The sequence below is a fragment of the Gobius niger genome (genome assembly GCF_951799975.1).
Source record: "Gobius niger genome assembly, chromosome: 13".
Lineage (NCBI taxonomy): Eukaryota > Metazoa > Chordata > Actinopteri > Gobiiformes > Gobiidae > Gobius > Gobius niger.
In genome coordinates, this window is record NC_136864.1 from 19,952,064 (window position 1) to 19,971,712 (window position 19,649).

Genomic DNA, 19,649 nt, shown 5'->3' on the forward strand with positions numbered 1-19,649 from the left:
GAATAAAATAAAGGTCAAATAACATCCAATAAATATATCACTTTTTAAAACAGATTTTGACAGATTATAAATGACATCTGTTTAACCGTTTTCTAAATTACATATCACACATCAGCTGAGGACAGTGAGGCATGAGCCAGATCCAATCTGTCAATCTATTACTCTACTATCTCCTTGATCCTAAATTAGCCAAATCACTGACTGTCAAATACAACAGCATACAGTCAAGTCGTGGATCATGTAATCAGATAAGGTAAAGTTAGTCACACATCTGACACACACACACACACACACCTGAAGCACTGCAACAGGGAGTTAAAAATCAAACCGATCATGAGACCATCATCATGGACCAAGCCAGTATTCAATTCCAATCCCTCGGAGCAGTTCCTGAGAGTTAAAGGCCCTCTGCCCACAGGCGGAGTATTGTATTTAACAAATACAATACTTCTCCTCTACCTTTGTCCTGCAAACCTGGTGCACCTGAGAGGGCTTTGAGATGGTAAGTGCTCCTGGTTTAGGCCTAATGAGGCGGGTTTCAGAGGAGTCACTTCAAACACATAGGACAACAGTATTTCTTATGGAGCCTTGTAGCTACTAACACAGGCCAGGTATCATCACAGCCTCACAGGGCACATTTCCTCAATCTAAAGATGTAGCATTTAACTGATACTTATCTAGATGTTAATGTGTGCTTCAGTGTTATCCTCAAGCACTGTGAACTTCGTGTGGGTCAGGTGTTTTTCACAGAATATGCTGGGCAAAGCTGTAAAGTCGAGCAGCAAAAAAGATTTCTATCAGACTCCAATAAAATTGCACTGGCCAGACATGCAGGTATAAAATGACCTATAAATGCTTTGACATGAGTATCACGTCTATTACAGTTATTTCACAGTAGTACTACATCTGTACTGTGATAACTAAGACTATATTACTGGCACTGCAACCGTTTTATGGATACTCTTTTAACTGCAAATCTACATGAAATCATACATTATTTGTATATTTGTAAATACTGCAATTATCCTTATAGCCACAAAACAGTTCCTTTCTACTGCATCTGTCACCATCCAAACAGATATCACGCTCATTTAGATAACTTGTAATGCAGGTGTATATCAATGCAAGTGAATGTGTAAAGAGTTCAAGTTACTGAAAGCACTGTCCAGTGACATTATTTCTTTTGCATGATTTGAGACTTAAAGTAAAGCCAGTGTTTGATAAGGCACCTTTATGTCAAATGTTTCTTTTACTTCAAATCTCTCTGCAGGTATCAGTAAGTGTATAAACTGTTATGATTGCTCAATTCAGTCACAGCGGTCACTGTATTATATGCGAACCATCCCCACTATGGGCACATGCTGTTTTATGGGCGCTTGTTGTTTTAATACGCTTTGACCACCATAAAAAGCAAATGAATAATGCTAATTAACTACCAAGAAACTCTTTTGGCTACACATTCCTCATTCTCAATTCTATAACATGCATGTTTTTGTTTGTTTTATTTCGAGGACTGAATGGAAACACTATCCTGTCACAGTTTGTTATTGGTTTGATGACAATGTGATCATTTTATGGCACGCTTGAGTCTATCTCGATCTGATATACTATGAATCACAAATAGTGGACGCCATTGTACAAATGTGTCTTATCTCAACAGCTCAATCTGCCTCTGGGTTGTTATTTATCTAACGGCAAAGCGCAGAAAATTACTCTGTTGCTAAAATATGGTCGTAACCCCCCGGCATATTTTTAAAAACTATATTAGGGACTATTTTTTCTGTCCTTTGTCTACCACCAGCACCGTTGCACGTTTGGGACTCAGCTTACCACCCTAATTGATTTGACATGCCAGATCCAATATCCTTTTCATGATAGTCTGACTTTAGCACGATAACTTTCTTTTAGACCATCGCCGTTTTATGGACATATTATGTTTCCATGTGCCCTGTGTTAACTGCATGATGCGCCCCCTTAATACAGCTCTTATTTAACTGAAGGAATAAACGGTTGAGGCTCGATGTTGCAGCCAAAATATACACAACCTTTGAAGTCAGCTGTAAATAAAAACAAAAAACAAAGAAAACTGAATAAAACTGTAATGTGTGCATTTAGGTACTGAGGTACGTGATCCAAAGGTGGGAGGGGGGAAGAAAAGCATGTATAAATATCATCTTTGTACGTTAAACATATTAAAGAGTCGTTGATTATTATCTTTACATTGTTATTGTTGTTTTTATTTTTAAACCTTAACTTTTCTGGAGTCAGACATTCCTTTACTTAGTCATGAACATGATAATCTTGAATGAGAAAACATTTATCTATTCTAAAACTAGGTTATATATGATTTGATCCCAGCAACAAAATGTGTAGCATGTTTTTTTTTTTAATGAAGTCAAAGAACAAAAACGAATGAATGTGTCTCAAAGAAAGTGAATGTGAACAAAAACAGAACAGAACTTATGTTCACAATTCTTCCAATACTCTTGACAATAAAATAATTGTTAAGCACTAGTAGCCTATTGACAGGGCACGTCATAAACACCGGAGGAGTTGGATGATGCAGCTCTGTAGCAGGTCATGACCAGGGAGTCATTCTTGGAATGCGGCTGGAGTAGACAGCACATCCCCATATTCAATCGGACCACATTATTCCTCTGGGACATGAGTAAAAAAATGTAGTGGTCTATTAAACACGGCTAATTATCATAATTATCACAAGTATACGAGGCTTCGCGAAAGTCAAATGATCCCTCATGTGCTCCTTTGTGCGTAAAATCGCGCATTGGCACGGCTGTGTTCCACCGCCGTGTGGCCTGAGCACGGGGCCGCGCAGCTCCCATTGTTCATTTTGTGCAACTGCTTATTGATGGCCGTCAACAGTCTGCGTGGAAAATTAGACCATATCTTCACACATTACGCTAGTGTTGGTGCGTGAACCAGTGGCCTATTTTGGTACGAAATATCTTTTTATTTTTAAGTTTTATAGAAATGATAGAGTTGAATCAGCGACCAACTGAGCTAAATTATAGGCAGACTAACTTTGTGCTTTGTTTTTAAAAAGAATAAAGCACGTTATCTTACAAACACAGTTAGGCTAAGATTAACCAATGATCAATAGAGTATATTCAATCCATGAAAATATTGTTTGCCAAATTTACGTTTACCTGTTTTAGCTTCATATCAAGTTTCACCTGTTGCAGATGTGAAGCATAAGAAACTTATAATATTATAACAGTTGTTTGTTGGGAAAAAATAGGCAAGTTTATTGTACAAAAAAAAAAAAAAGCAATTAATAAACACAACATTATGCAATAGAGCCAATAAAAAAGAGTAACACAGTCTAGTCTTTGTAGTGTTTTACTTATTCTTACAAGCAATACTACATGATATAGGTATAAATTAGATTAAGCCTATAAATAACTACAGTATGTCAGTAAAAATGTTGTCCAGTTTTAGACACAATTACAATTGTTTTAAGAGTTCAGTCGCATTCGTAATCATTTCACTTATTCATTGTTAATTAATTCATTCATCATCAGTTTGAGTACTTTGGTGTTTATTCATTTATTTACAGTCTGTGTCAAAAGTTGAGTGAAAACTTGTCCAGCGTGTGACTTAAGCGCTGACCTCGTGAGGTCAAACCAAAAGCACACTGTTGTCCAATCACAGCACAGGACGCCTGTCTGTACAAACCAATCAGCGCCCTTCTCTACGAAGTCAGAGGGGACACGGGGAGCAGATAAAATGTTTTACTTCATTCGTTGTCTCAAAACATCCCCAGAGTTCCGCCCTGTGCGTCGTGCACGTTATTGTGGAAAAAAACTCATTTTAACCCTAGAAGGATTTCCCACGTGCGCATACTGTACGTCTCCAACAGTGACTAGAAACTTTTGGTTGCGCTCCGACAGCGTGGACTTATCTGTATAACGGCTCTCCGTTACCTGACGCTGGAGTCAGGCATCATGACAGCTCTTGCAGGAGGTTTGCCCAGAATGATGAGACCGACTCCTCATCAGAACTACGCACGAGGAGGATATTCCCTGGAAGGTAAAAAACATGTAGGCGACATTCACTTTGTTATACGTTTAAAACTATATGGATGAAAGCCCTGGTGGCAAAGTCTGCTCTATAACTTTTACAAACTGTGTAAGCTCTCAGTCATGCAGGAGTTCTCCATTATGGGCACTTTTGTTTGCAATTTGACAAACTTGAGATGCGCTAAATCTTTATATTTCACTATACTCTACTTAAATTCCCCGCTGTCCGTGCACATATTTTTCTAGTCTGTGAATAAATAAGGCTGAATTCTAGTCAAATGTATGTGTTTTATTCAAAGGCATGTGTGATGTTTGAGGTTTAAACTGCTGTGTTCAGTTCAGAGACAACATTGCGCTTCTAACGGTGCGTTCTTGTCTCTGTCCAGTGTCCACTCCTTTAGGCCAAGGCCGGGTGAACCAGCTCGGTGGAGTCTTCATAAACGGCAGGCCACTTCCAAACCACATTCGTCACAAAATAGTGGAAATGGCTCACCACGGCGTCCGACCGTGCGTCATCTCAAGACAACTGCGCGTCTCCCACGGCTGTGTGTCCAAAATCCTGTGCCGCTATCAGGAGACAGGCTCCATCAGGCCGGGTGCTATCGGGGGCAGCAAACCTAAGGTAAGATCCTATGGTCACTCACTGTTTGGAGACCGGACAAAACTTTTAGAGAGAGGGCTTTTAGTTTACGTTTTGTCTGTCGTCATTTTAAAGGCTTTGGCTGCAGTTTTATTTGGTTGTTCATGACGCTAGAATATTGTCACCATATCTATGCCACTTAATGACTAACACAACCACAGCTGAATTTGGCTAAAAAAAATATCTTGTTTTTTCCTCAGCAATTAACTTCCCCAGAAGTGGACAAGAAAATAGAGGAGTACAAGAGGGAAAACCCGGGCATGTTCAGCTGGGAGATCCGTGACAAGTTATTGAAAGATGGAGTTTGTGATAGAAACAACGTTCCCTCAGGTGAAAGCCTTTTAGATTATTTTTCTTGAAACCCGGAGTGATAATCGTGTTAGATAAAAAAAATAATAGTAATAATAAACAGGGGGTAAAAAAGCACGATTTTATTTTGACGTCACATTTACGCAATTTTTTTACGTCTGTACAGTGAGCGCTATCAGCCGCATCATGAGGTCCAAATTCGGCAGCGGCGGAGAGGATGAAGAGGAGGATGAGGAGATGGTGAAAAGGGAGATGGAGGAGAGCGAACCGCGCACTAAACACAGCATCGACGGCATCCTCGGGGGCACATGTAAGTTCACAAAACACAAACGGTCTCCCTAATAATAATAATAATAATAATAATAATAATAATAATAATAATAATAATAATAATAATAATAATAATAATAACAGACAAATTAATAATAACAATATCTATAATTATAATAATAGGAATATTAATAAATAATAATGTAAAAAAAAAAAAAAACTTTTGTCATTTTGTCGTGCGCTCCCGTTTAATTTCAACCGAATCCGCAAAGAAAAGATCGTTTGGATCAAGTGGATAATCAAACATTTGTCTAAGTTCCAAGCCTGAGAACCCCTTTTAAACTCAATTGGACACTTGAGGATGAACTTCAGGGAACAAAGCGGAGCGAGTCTATTGAGCTCCACACCTCAGTTTGACGCGCACAAAAGCCAAAGTGCAGTGAGCTGCTCAGTGTTGTACAAAAAGAATTCGAGGCCTTTTCACGACGCCCCAAAAGAAAAGAGAGAAAAAAGTCCGCGCACAAAAGACCGGGAGAAGACATTATGAACCCGCAATGAGCGATGAATTATTCAGGGACAGCAATGGGCCCAGTGCGCACTGGTTTATAGACTCCTAAAAAACGTGCTGCTGCCTTTTGGAGAGGGCTTTTCCCACTGTTTACAGTTTTGAGAGAAAAGATGTGGCTCACGGGCAAAAAACAAAAAAAAACATAAAGACTTGAGGCAAACACCTGTTGATTTACGACCTGTTGGAACACAAGAGAGCTGCGTATTCATGAAGTCCTCTTAACGCAGCGCTGGGTTAATTATTAATGACGACAACACAAACACGCAAATGTTTTGATTGTAGTGCTATATGTTACTGTCAAACCGCGAACGTGGAATAGTGAGCTCGCTATTCAGTCTTTATCTTGCTTTTTTTGGAGTGCTTTTCACACTTTTCGCAGTGTTTTTTTAATTTATTTTTTAGCTTTGGTCACTAGTTTTGTGCGCAACGACGCGAGTCCCTTTATTTTTGCTTTTATTTCTGCCCACTTTCAACTTCCCACAGATAAAGTCCACCCCTTTCTTTACGGTTCATTCACGCACGTTCATGCCTGCGTGAGCACTCTCTTCTCCTCAGAATCTTTTTATTTTATTTTTTTGTCTCATATGAAATTAATTAAGAGCTGAAAATCAAACACTGCCCTGGCCTTAATGTTTATTTTTAATTTTTTAATTTGATTGTCAGTTTCCTCCCCCCCCCCCCCCCCCTTCCTGGTCATGTCTGAACTGCATGCATTTAAGGCTCTTGTTGTTAGTTATTTTACCTTAGCTGGGTGACATCCTGTAGCTCAGAGCACTTTTTCCTCCATTCTTATACAGAACGGGCCACTATTTCATTCTTTGTGGAAGTAGTTGTTGTTTTTCCTCTTTTATAGCTCTTCATTAGAATGTGAAAGGGCTGCTTTTCGGGGACTCGAGAGAGTGTCTTCTGGCCAAATATTGATTAAGTAGGTGTTTGCAGAGGCCATTGTTGTGGCAGAGAGAGGCCTGTTGCTCTCTGCCCCTTTTCTCTCCCCGCACTATTGTCGGCTTCCCTTAAGTGCGAAGATCAAAGCGGACTCATTTAGATTTATTTGTCTGGGAAAAAAAAAAAAGAACAGCAAAGGTTTGTGGGATAAAGTACAGAGTGTCTAGAGCGTTATAGCAAGTGGAGTGGGAGAAGGGAGTGACGGAGGAAGTTGTTTACAAGAAATGTCGAAGATACTGTATTTATGAATGTCTGTGTGTTTTGCACTGTTGTGGCATTTGAGCTCAAAGCGTTGAATCCGTACTCACATAGAAATATAAATACAAATCATTTTACTTCTTTAGGTAAAACCGAAAACCTTCAGCGCGTCCTCTTTTGCACCCAGCATCTTAGCAAACGTATGTCCCACCTCTGCCTATTTATTACAGTTAGCAATTTAGCCCCATTCAGATTCTCAAAGCAACACTGGGGTAGCCACTCTTACAGAACCCATTTATGGCGATGGGGGTGCTAGCTTGAGAGCAGAAGGAAAAAAAAAAAAAACCCTCTGAAATACAAATAGTGAAAGGGATAACTTTTCTTTAAAGGGGGATCCTGCGGTGCCAAGCTGAATGAGGCCACTGCTTTTCCAATGTGCCATGGTGAACGCAGTCAACATGTAATAATTGGTTTCATTGAGGTGCATTCCAACAATCTGCTGCCATTCTCCTGCCTCCATTGTGTGGAGCCAGGCAAATAGCCAGAGGGACAAGAGGAATCAAGTGCTGACAAAACATGAAAGATTTAGCTGCTTTTGTCCAAAGGAGCTGAGTAGAAACTTTGTTTGTGTAAATAAACCCGCAGTTACTGGCTGCGAGAGTGGATTTAGCGCGGAGGAAATTCAGCGAGTTAGCAGAACAAACAGATCATATTCATAACTGCGGTATTGTTTTTCCCCAAAGTGAATGGCAAACGCGATAGAGGTAGCAAACGCGCTCGCCTCATCCTGACTAATCCAATTTGGCGACATCAACATTTCGAGGAGCGACTCTTTAACACGTTTGCCTGGGGAGCAGTGGAAGTTTGCAGAGCAAGTAACCCGTAACAGTGAGGTTGAGGATCAGCTGTGCTTTGTTGATTGCTGCGCTCACATTTCTAAATAAGTACAACGACGAAAAAAAAAGATAAAATGGCGAGACAGAGATAGTTTACAGTGGAATGTCTGCTGCTTTTCCCCCAAATTTACACACGAGGGCCCCTGCTCTGCTAAAGCTGCTAACAACATTTAGTAACTCTAGCATAATGAAACAAACAGGTCCAAATATTTCCTTACAGGGACGGAGAGTTTCCCCAAATACACTTTTAATCATTTCTGCACGATTCCCAAGTATTTGCTTTCTGAAAAAACACACTGGCTGATCTGCAACTCAATGCCCCCTCTATGCTTCATTAAAGCCTCTTTCTCTGTTGGCATCCGCATTGTGATCCCCCCGATATTAATTCAAAGGACAATTAATGAATGCAGGGCCAACTTTGAAGTAACGGGCCGGGGTCTTGCCCTGGGCCGGCCCCTTTGGCGCTGATGTACTCTCTCCTCATTCTCTCCACTAACCCCGGAGACACTGTGAGCGGGCAGCAAAAGGAGCAGCCAGCAATAGAAGGTCAAGGAGAGCGGGCCCGTTAGAATGGGACTCCTCCATTTCCTTGGAAGTATTAGCCGAGCAAAACTCTGTGATGGGGAGGATAAAGGAGGCAGAGGAGAAAAGGGTCGGGGCGAGGGGACGCTGCAAAGAGGGCCACAATGGGATCGTTAATTGAGTAAAGCCAGACAGTGTTGTCAATCACTTAACTTTGTTTAGCCTCTCGCTGGGGCCTTCTGCACGCTGCACATTATAGACTGGTCAGCTTTTTGATTGATGCACCATTCTGTCTCCAAACAAAAACAGAGAAGAAGTTGCTTTGGGTTTTTGGCAATTGGATGATTGAGCTATTCATCAGAAACATATAATTATTGTGTAATAGCAGTGCATGTACTTAAAGTGCATACGACATGATATGAAGTTGATTTAGCAGATTTTGTCTGTGCTCGTGTTTTCCTTTGGCCACAGTTTGTGTGAACTGAAAACACGTTTACTTTTGTGTATATATTCATGGATAACAAATTATAGCAATATCCACCACTGCCGATGTAAACAAAGAAAAAAATAGAACATAAAAGCATGTTTGAAATGTGCGTGAAACCGCAGTGAAAGTGCGCACGAGGAGCTGTAAACGACTGGGTGACGGGTCGAAGGAATGTAATGATGCTTTGGCCCCTGTCTGAGCTCTGCTGTGAAGTTTAGTTGAGGGTCAGTTGTGAGGCTGTTTTCTCCACAGTAGCTGTGAAAGGTCAGGGGCTATCCTTGGGTCACCTGACTGTTAAAACCATCAAGTCTGCAAGTAAAAAAGAGAGAGGGAGAGCGAGAGAGAGAGAAAAAAAGCAGGTTACAATAATGTTTGGAGAAAAGCGTCGTCTCTTAGGGGAATTCCTGCTATGGGGATGGTTGTAATTGCTAGTCGACATGTCAGTCTTGCCTAAACAAGCTGGGGAGCTGCCCTTGGCTTGGAGCGTGCAGAAGGAACGGCCTGTTGCTTTGCTGCCCCGCGTGCTTGTATGGTTCCCCCACTCGCTGTAGCTTTGTCCCGGGGCCCTGGGGGTGTACCGCCACCGTGAAACTGTCACCTAACTGCCCTGGAGTGGAACTAAATAATAACCACCGCACACTGGGCTGCCACAATGGCCGCGCCGGGGCCATTTGTGCCGTGTTTTGTCCGTAATGAACGCAGATACATCTTTCAAAGTCATATCTGTGGTCCGCGCCGCTTTCTCGTGCCCACTCTTGTCCATCACATCATCATTTCCCCCTGCTTTTTTCCCAGGCAGCTGCAGGTTCCTCAAGGGGGAGTGCTCTTTAGCAAGTCAAGTGAGCAACCCACTCACTCCCCATTTTTTTTCTAACTGTTAACCCCAGCTGAGCCCATAAGCTGTCAGTTAACTATTCTTTTGCCTCCAGTGCATCTGCTCACGTTGTTGGCTACTCTTTTTTGTATTTTTTATTCAGGGGTCTGCTCTTTCACACACACACACACACACACATACACACTGTGCACTCCCTGGCCTTGAAAGGAGTAGATCTACTTCCCAGCACAAATAGCTAGTTCATTTGTCTCTTCTGCCTTTTGTTTTGTTGCTGCTAACACATGTCACTGACTCAATTATCTTCTCTATTAACTGCCTCAGAAGGAAGGACTAGCCTGCCCCTTTAGTCCAGCTATAAAACCGGCCCATATGCTACCTATATAGCAGAGGGTTCAGACACTTTGTAATCATTTCCATTTTATTATGTAGCTGCCTGATACAAAACTGTTTAAAAGTGTATTCTGATTTCTTGGAAATGAAAACACTGTAAACTAAGCTTGCCTTGCCCATGATACAGAGACAAGATATGACATCCGTATAAGGCTGAGTCCAAACAAATAAAGAAATAAATATATTGATGATAACAATTTGAACATTGACATAGGAATAACACGAGAGACTTGAGCACTTCCGAAACCCGTTTTGGTTGACCTTTATATACGTTTTGTCTGATCCATGTGATTTTCTATACCCATATGCATCTTTCGTTTGTTCACCCGCGCATGTCTCTTCGCATTAGCATCTTGGGAATAGGGGAGAAGGGGGGGTTAAGGTATAAATGCTTGGCAAAGGCCGGTGCTGGCTGTAAGTCTATAGCAGTAAACAAGAGCAGCCTTTATACTTGTGCTTCGGAAGCCCCCGCCATCAGTTTTTTTTTTCTTTCTCCCCAGCGTTTGAGGCTCTTCTGCAGCAGGTGAAGCTAATAGATCTGGACGTCCCCCAAGTTCACATGTGTGACCTTTTGGGGAGTTTATCTTTCCTGCCTGTCAGTCTCATCTCTGGATCAATACGAAGCTCTGTTTACCAGAAGCTGCAGGGTCAAAGCGCCATCTAAAGCAGCTTACACACATCCGATAGGCCCGTCTGAACTTTACGCAGTTGTTGGACAAACATCTACCTGTTGATCTAAATTTTATCTGGCTCTTTTCCCCATCATTTCAATTATTTTAGTCTAAAACATATTGGAACAAAGGCCCCAGTGTAAAGATAAAACTGTATCTATGTATCTAAATTAGCTTGTCATTTCTACTAGTTTTAATCACTTCATATATGTTTTACACACAAACCAATATCCGCCTTCAGGATAATCATCTATCTTTTCTCTAAGATTCTTGTTTGAGCCTGTGCAAAACTGTGGGCTGCTATGGAAGACTTTGAGCTCCCCAGCGCTTTAGCAGCAGCGTAAAATTTGATTTGGGTGTTTAAGTGAGGAGGTCGAGGCCTCCTTTTGTGTGTTTAGGATCCTCTTCTGCCATTTGTCGAGGGGAATGTGTGGGAACAGGGACCTCGAGTCCACGGCTTCATCATTACTTGTTTTTGAAAGCCTTTTTTAAATTTTAGAATTGCTATATTTAGATGGGATTTAAAAAGTAACTTTTAAAAGAAAACTGCACTTTTTGGAGTTTTCTCTCAGAGCATCTTCCTCAGGTGCCCCTCCATGCTGGGCGTCCCCAGGCCCTCCCCCAGCTGCACTACAGAGGGAGGGAAGGCCTGCTCCCTGCTGTGGCCCTGCTATGGCCCTTTGTCCCCCACCCTCCTGCCTTCATTCCCCCACAGCCCGCACCCCCCCGGCCCGTCTCCCCTGCTGGGCAGGTGACAGGCCCCTGAATGCAGGCCCGGCCGTCCCTGATGGCTCCTACAGATGGAGCGTGGAAATCGGCCCAATAGAGCCCTGCCACAGGCTTTTCCCTGTGAACATACAAAGGCTTGGCCACATCACTTCCAAAAAAAGTGAGGGAGAAGAGTGCAGAGAGAAAGCCTAGGCCAGTGGATGACAAAAGCAACACTGTCATTTGGTGTGAAAGAGGTCTGTGACAGAGCGTTTTGTCTGTGGATACTAATAATAAAAACACACAGGCAAAAGAGAGGGAAAAGTGGAATAAAGGAGCAGATCCACCCCCAGCTGTAGTTAACATGAGTTACTGTGCCAGTGAGGCCTGCTCTTTTATGAGCTATCCTCCCACCGCAATACACCGGCCAATATACTTTCCTTTATATCCTTATACTGTATTTCCAAACACTTTTCATGTGCTGATTATTGGAACTGTACAGAGTAATCAATGCTACTCGTCTGAGTAAAAGGAAAATCTGACTTTGTTTCTGGTGTGTGGTTTGGGTCCGGGCCTTACCTAAACAAACCACATCCCTCTTCAGTAGTATCTGACCAATCCTCTCTGAGCCTCTGTGTCAGCGTGGCGCCCTCAGTTCCAATGTAATAAAGAGCTCCTCTCAGCATTCGAATCTCCTGCGCTGGCGGTCCGGCGGCATTCCCAGGGCCCAAATCCGTGTGTAATGCCTGGTCAGACGCACACTGGCAACCGGCACAAACATTTCCTGCTTGGCTCCAGCGAGAGGAGATCCTTGTTACCCCCCCTCCCTTCTGTCTGACGTGGCACTTTTTAATTAAACCTTTAAATCTAGCAGAGAAAGAAATTCTGAGAAAGAACGAGTTACTTGAGGAATATTCACATCACTGGGTTGCTTAGAGTTTTGCATGAATGCCCGAGGCAAAATCTCCACCACTTTTTTTCTTGCACTTTGCATGCAGCCATAGAGTAAGTGCCACTGTGTCAAATTGGTGCAGTGAACCCTTGTCTTAAGGGGTCTCCTTTGGGTGGATTTGGGAGTAGATCTTCGCTCTTTTCGCCTTTTGGTCCATCTGGGTTTGACACATTGTCATAGAGTCGTGAAAGCCCTTAGCCGAGACGCGGCAGATGCATGTTTGTGAGTTTGTATGACGGAGAGAGATGGGGGCTCTGAGACATGTAATGGTCCACAATGGCGGGCTGTCACGCTAGTTTGTGCTGCCTAATCATTATTTAATAGACGGGTAACCTCCCCCCCCCTGAAATGCAGCAATGGGGCTGTGTCTCTAGCCTCGAGACTTCATTGATTCCCTTCTTCTGCTGAATTAGATCCCAATAGCTGTCTCGCGGTCACCCAGCCTCTCCCTTATGACTCAACTGAACAAACAGATTAGAAAGCACCTGCGAAGGGCCTGCAAGGTTTTCCCCCGCGGGACCCTATATCGGCGTCGCGCACAGCATGTCCCGGGACAGGGGACAGAGACACAGCCTAGATGCCCCGGAGCGATCTAGTCCTTTCTAATCCATGTTCAAGCAGCCTTTTGCCTTTTGATCCCCTCAGGAGCTACTCAGAACTTCAACAAAACACTGGGAGACCATCTAAAGTAGCCTTGCTGTCAGCATATTGCATTGTTTTAATTCCATTGTATTCTGAAAGTTTAATCTAACTCTTAATGCCTGGGTAAAAACCTGTTTGTTTTGCGATCTCTTGCAGCGAGCCACTCGGATGAAGCTTCAGATGTGGATTCGGAGCCCGGGCTGCCTTTGAAGAGAAAGCAGCGCCGCAGTCGGACCACCTTCACTGCGGAGCAACTGGAGGAGCTGGAGAGGGCCTTCGAGCGCACGCACTACCCCGATATCTACACCAGAGAGGAGCTGGCGCAGCGGGCCAAACTGACAGAAGCACGAGTCCAGGTTAGACCTCCCCCCGAATCTCTGAGCTATTATTTTTACAACACTGGCATGTTTTGGTCCATCACGTGCTGTTAAATGGCCTAAGGTTGTTGCCACACATTCCTTCAAATATTAGACTTGTGTTGCCCCTGGTGACTCCCGCTAACACAGCGCCTACTGTGCTCCAAAAGTGGACTATTTTTGTCTCTTAAAATGGCCGGTGTTAAGATCCCAAAATAGATGCTTGATTTAGATAGGGTGCCAATAGCCTTGAACAACCCTTGGGCGTTTGAACCCAGTGACTTGGTGTCCAAGGCTGCACAATTTAAAATCAAGGGTCAAAAGGTGCTAAGGCATAAACACTGAAGCGACCCATCGAAAACAATGCCATCTTGTGTTAAAACACATTTTATGTTCTCAGGTTTGGTTCAGCAACAGAAGAGCCCGCTGGAGGAAGCAGGCCGGAGCCAATCAGCTAATGGCTTTCAACCATCTCATTCCCGGCGGCTTCCCCCCGTCCGCTATGCCTGGTCTGCAGTCATACCAGCTTTCTGACAGCCCTTACCCACCGACTTCTCTAACTCAAGGTTAGAATACATGGACACATTATAGATAGCGTCAAATAAACAGAATTGTTGATTTAAGGTTCATCTGGATTATGTTTAGCAGTGTCGGAGCAGGCCAGTACAGTACACCGGCCCCAGCCCCTGCCGCCCACCTCAGTGCACCAGAGTGGGCTCAGCTCCTCGGTCAGCGCCCAGGACGCAAGCTCAGCGTACTGCCTATCCTCTGGGCGCCATGGTTTCTCAGGGTACTCTGAGAGCTTTGTGGGCCCGACGGGACACACCAACCCCAGCGTGAACCCCACCCTCAGCAACAGCCTCTCCCCACAGGTCAGTCTGTCAGCCTGCTCGGCCACATACAAGCCGACATGCATCAAAGTGAGCTCATTAGCAGGAACTCCCACAAATTGTTCTTCATGGTGTTGATGAAGGCTACATATGGAGCTATAATGACAAACACACTGACTCCACGGGTGACCCTGGAGAGGGGACGGATGAAAACCTTGTTAGGTGAAAAACACGGTAGCTTTTCATTTTTGTTTACTCTGATGGGTTGTATGATGAATTGAAAATGCGATGGACGTCAGTCTTTGGGGAGGGGACGGCCAGACAGAAGGAGATGTATGGATGTCAGATGATGACACAAATCAAAACTGAAAAGACAATTATGGTCGATTACACAGTCATCAGTGTCCATCAGTGGGTCTCAACCAGCCCCGAAGATGGACTAACAGGCGTAAAACGAGCTTTTAAACACCACAAAGGGTGCCTTGCCCACATGCAAAGCATGCTGGGTACTAATACCCATGAGAGAATCCCAGGCTCCTGTCAGGAGATGATAAAAAACAGCCTTGGGCAGGTTTTCTCCTTTGAATGCCTGAGGATAACTGTATATTGATAAAAGAGATCTTTGTTGCTGCTAGACTCTGAAGACACATAATTGCAAACGAGGCTCGCATGAACTGTTTTATCAGTAATACATACTATACTTTGTTCTTATGTCTGTGACAAACATTATACTGTACATAACACTGAGTAGGAGGATAAAAGATGCTGTGGGGATGGATCTATATAATAACTAAATACATAGCCACTTCTTAATATGGCGGCTGTAGGAGTGATGAGTGTGACAGGAGTTTACACAGCCATAGGGTCGCCCGCTGCACTGACTCTTATAAAGAGAGTGAAGGTGGGGACTGCGGGCCGTGGCTGGTTTGAGCGTTGACCTCAGTGGGCAGCTCTGTACAGGACGGGCACAGGGACAGCGTGCCTGAAATGTTTGCATAGTCTGGAAATGTAATCATGAATGTTCCAGCGTCTTAATTGATTGAAATGAAGTAATCTATCTCCTCATAACAAAGTGTGTAATTTATGCAAATGACTCACTTTGTTGGATAATTTCGTTTAATTTGTGTATTCATTCCAGCTGTTTGAATGTTTATTGCAGTAAAGATTTTTTCCATTTCAAATGAGGAAAGAATTAATTTCCTGATTTTAGCTTAATAAGAAAGGGAAATGAGCACTGATTAAATTCACTGACATTGATAGTTATTGACTAAGACCTCCTTGCACTTGGAAAGTTTGGATGCCTATTTTTCAATCAAATCTGTGCTCTGAACATAATAGTATCTTGAGTCTTTAAGCCTCCGCCATGTGTATGTGAGATCGAGTGGTTCAGACAGCAGTAGATATGGTCCCATTAGAGAAACATTTGGTTGTAGCCTGCAGTTTATTTTAGATAGACGATAGCGTTGTGTGCCCACTGCAGGAGCACCATCGTTGCACCTCTAGATTTCCAGAAGTGGTGGGTCTGTGGCGTCTCACCGCTGATCTGGTGCATACCAAAGGAATCCTTTCTCACCAAGGAAGCAAGCGGCCGGGATTTGCACCCCCCTGAGACTTAATCCCCGGAACAACCTCAAAACAGACTCGCCGTCAAATAGTGCTGCTGTTTCAGACTAGATGGAATTTAAACAACATACATATAATATTGCACAGATTGTTTTGGTAGACAACTTTAAACACCCACTCAGTGTTTAAAATCATTTCTCTGCCTCACTATCGGTTGGATGAATAATGTTTTTTCTTTTTTTTTAAAGTAGTGCAATGCTTCTGCCATGTGTGGGGTCAAATCAGACTGAACATTTGAAGCCACCTGATGTTTCCGTTTGTCGGGAATATGTGCGCATTTCTTATTAGATGTATGTGTGCCAGCTGGCTGCCACTTGTTTTCAAACTGCCGTGTATTTTTGTGTTTTGTCGTCTTTTTTTTTTGCTCAAGTTTTTTCATGTAACTCTTGTTCGGCCCTTCACCTTTTTGGACACTTTCATGACTTACTCTCACGCAAACCAAAGTGCAGCTGTTCACAATGTATCACATGACCCCGCCTTCGCCTCTACATGTGGCATAGGTAGACCTCACAAAGATAAAGAATGGGCAGGCACACTTTTAATCTCTCCCATTGGGCAGTACATTACGATGCATTGTATTTATTCATTTTGCTTCCCATATAATTTTTTTTAAATCTAATAATTGATTTCCTTTTTGAAAAGGTCATGGGCTTGCTGAACCCAAGTGCACATCAGAGCCAGAGTGACTACGCCATCTCTCCTCTGACGGGCGGTCTGGAGGCTAACGGAGGCATGGCCAGCACTTGCCACGGCTCCCAGAGACTAGAGGCCATCCCGGGGCTGGCCAGCATGCCCACTTTGCCCAGCAGCCAGTCCTACTGCCCGCCATCATACACATCGCCAGCTTATGCTGTGGACCACCATCCATCGTACCAGTATGGACAGTACAGCCAGAGCAAGGTAGCATAGAATATTCATTTATTACCTTTTCAATGTTGTTATGCAAAGGATTTTGGATAATGATTACAAACCAGCATTATGATATACTACATGGTTAGTAAAAGAGGGTGTTTTATATAGATCTACTGTGTGTAAAATATATAATATATAATACATTAAAAGCATTCATATATGGTATTACGAAATGTTATAAATATTCTCCTCAAAGTCCTCAAAAATCAAAATACCAGTTGTCCAGTGTTCAAAGCAAATTTCCACAGCATTATAACAATACTCACCAATCACATATTTCATCACCTACCGGCCCTCAAAGCGTTGCACAGAGAGCACTCCAGTCTCAAAACCAGGCTAATTGTACAAGCCTTTCTGATGAGCTCGCCTCTCCAATCACTCCCCTCGGTGGTACAATTACGCGTACGCTAGTGGCCAGTTTAAATTACCGTCAGTGCTCTCTCTCCACGTGGCTTCATGCAGAGTCATGACCTGAACACACATTCGCGCTCACCGTCCTTTCGTGACCCCCACGAGACGAGCAGAGCCCATCATCAAACCCTCGAGTCCCACCTCACCTACCCACGTAGCGACCCCGGTGTAGCAAAGACGGTCGGCCAAATGAAAGCGGCCACTTTGCTAAGCGTGTTTGACAAGGAGGAGGGGAGGGGGGGGGGGGGGGTTAGAGCGTGGGCCAGGCCTGTGTGTTGTTACAGGCCTGATCTGAGGTACACTACCACATGTTGACTTGCCCATCAGTGGCAACATCTTGATGTCGTTAATTTGGGCCCTTTCCTGGGAGAGCGTGTAGTTTTCAGGGTGGACTGCTCTACTTGTGTATGTGTGTGTGTGTGTGTGTGTAGGTGTGTGTGCGTGCGTGCGTGTGTGTGTTTGTGCATAAAAGGTAAGGTAAGGGTCTCTTTAACAGGGGCGATTATGGCCCTTGGCAGGCCCGGATCAAAACCAGGTGTCCCACTGGAGGTCAGATTGAGAGTTGTTATTGATCATCCCAGCAGACGAAAAGCTCAATCTTTGCCTTGTTGCACCATCTATGGATTAATAATAATAATTTAAAAAAACAATACAATAACGCTTGTTTTCAATGGCATGTTGTGATTTGTGTAAGTGTTCTTCCTTAATCCACACCGAATCAGATCAGCACATAAAAGTACTGCAGTTTAAAACTCCCTGTAGCATAATTAATTACAAGTTTAAGCTTTATTCACACCTGCTCAACCGCTCGCATTTCCCATATCATTCTTGTCAGCGCTGGGAATTAACCTTTCCCCACTCTGTCACACATTTTGCTGTTAAAACGCTGATGGATTCAAGCAGCTGCTCCTGAGCGCAGTCTGTCATGTACTAACCTTTATAAATTCTCTTTTGTGTCTTGGCAGGTGCCTTTCATTATCTGAGTCCACCCTCTTGGCCGGGGCAGGATGCTTTCCTCTGGCTGGTCTGGAGAACAGAACATCCCCGAACTCTTCGACCACCTATAGGACATGACAACGTACAGACTGAAGGGCTAGTCAAAACTATGGAGGGGCTGGATTCATTAGGACCAAAAGGCTTCTTCCTGTTACCTGGAACTCACTAAGCTTTGTGCGTCATGCTCCAAGGACCAAGCCTGGTTTTCTGTACACACACAGAGAGAGGAGTTTAGCCACAGTACTGGGGGAACAGACTCAATACATTCAAGATTGTGTGTTTGATTTTTGTAAAAAAAAAAAAAAGAAGAAGAAAAAAACAGGCAGTGGACTTTGTAAGTCTTAACGCAACGTGGACGGTCTCGTGTCATGGTTGATCTGGTGATAACATGTTTTAACTTCTCAACACGTCTTAGAAAAAAAAATGAGGTCCACGCAATGTTTATGGGAGACATTGAAACTAAGAATCTGACTTCAGGGCACGGCGTAGTACAGCTGCGTGGAGTCAGAGTGGAACCACTGCAACCCAAAGAAAGTGCAATACATTCATACCTCCTGTGGAAGAACACAGCCCTGAGATATGCTCAAAGTAGACTGTTTTGTCATCCATCATCAGGGAGATATGTAAATTGCTAAAAAATGTAGTTATGTTATTATGAAGCCAAAAATGTCTCTGCCCGTACACATTCATTTTCTCCAAGTTTTGCATGTTTTTACCATTTTTTCTTTTTTGTCATTTTCAGGAACTCGCTAAGTGTAGTTCCTTTTCCTATTTATTTAGTGATGTTCAAGTGTTGTTTCTGTTATGTTTGGCGAGGCGCCACCAGGTGCCTAAACAAGTCTTACACCAACGTTCACTATGCGTTGCATTTTGTTTTGTATTATGACTTTACATTTGCAATAATTCATTTTGTGGTAAGACATTTTTGTGTACAATACAGCACTATTTACTATTTATAATAAACTGTATAAAAAAGTATTAAGTTGTGTGAAAATAATTCTTTTGTGTAAAACCAAACTGATTTAAGGCCTACTAGGATTATTTCAGGTTTTTAAACAATACATTTAAAGACCATGTTTTCTAATAACATACAGTATATGCCATTATGAAAACAGGTCAAAGTGATTTGCTCTCACTATAGAGGGCATGCGGATGATGTCAAAGCATGATAAAATCAATCACTTCCCGTTAATAGAAATTTGTAGTGGAGGCAATTTGAGCACAAAATTGAGCAGGTGGAGGCAGTTGTTTCGAAGCACACTGAATGACGTATGCGGGGTTTCTCGAACATGCTTGAATGAAACAAACCACAGCTCCAGGTTTGCTTTTCACGCGGGAACGACATTATGACATGGTTTCGTATCGTACCTGAACGGTGCACTCGGTTCTCACCCCTCCGGCTCTATATCATAAATATGTCCCGTTTCATAAACACTCCTTTTGGACAA

The 19,649-nt window shown here is 43.1% G+C and overlaps 1 protein-coding gene across 2 annotated transcripts; it reads left to right on the top strand.

Moving 5' to 3' along the window:
* Positions 1 to 3,781: 3,781 nt before the first annotated feature.
* Positions 3,782 to 19,159, top strand: pax3a (paired box 3a). 2 transcript variants are annotated; one of them, XM_079569995.1, is made up of 9 exons: positions 3,782 to 4,050; positions 4,427 to 4,662; positions 4,881 to 5,010; positions 5,156 to 5,299; positions 13,230 to 13,429; positions 13,830 to 13,995; positions 14,075 to 14,301; positions 16,525 to 16,782; positions 18,171 to 19,159. In XM_079569995.1, the coding sequence occupies exons 1-9, from the start codon at positions 3,966 to 3,968 to the stop codon at positions 18,186 to 18,188; spliced, it is 1,464 nt and encodes a 487-aa protein (XP_079426121.1). In that variant the 5' UTR covers positions 3,782 to 3,965; the 3' UTR covers positions 18,189 to 19,159. The 2 variants fall into 2 exon arrangements, with proteins under 2 accessions (XP_079426121.1, XP_079426122.1); XM_079569996.1 differs by having other exon boundaries at positions 14,078 to 14,301.
* The last annotated feature ends 490 nt before the right edge of the window (positions 19,160 to 19,649 follow it).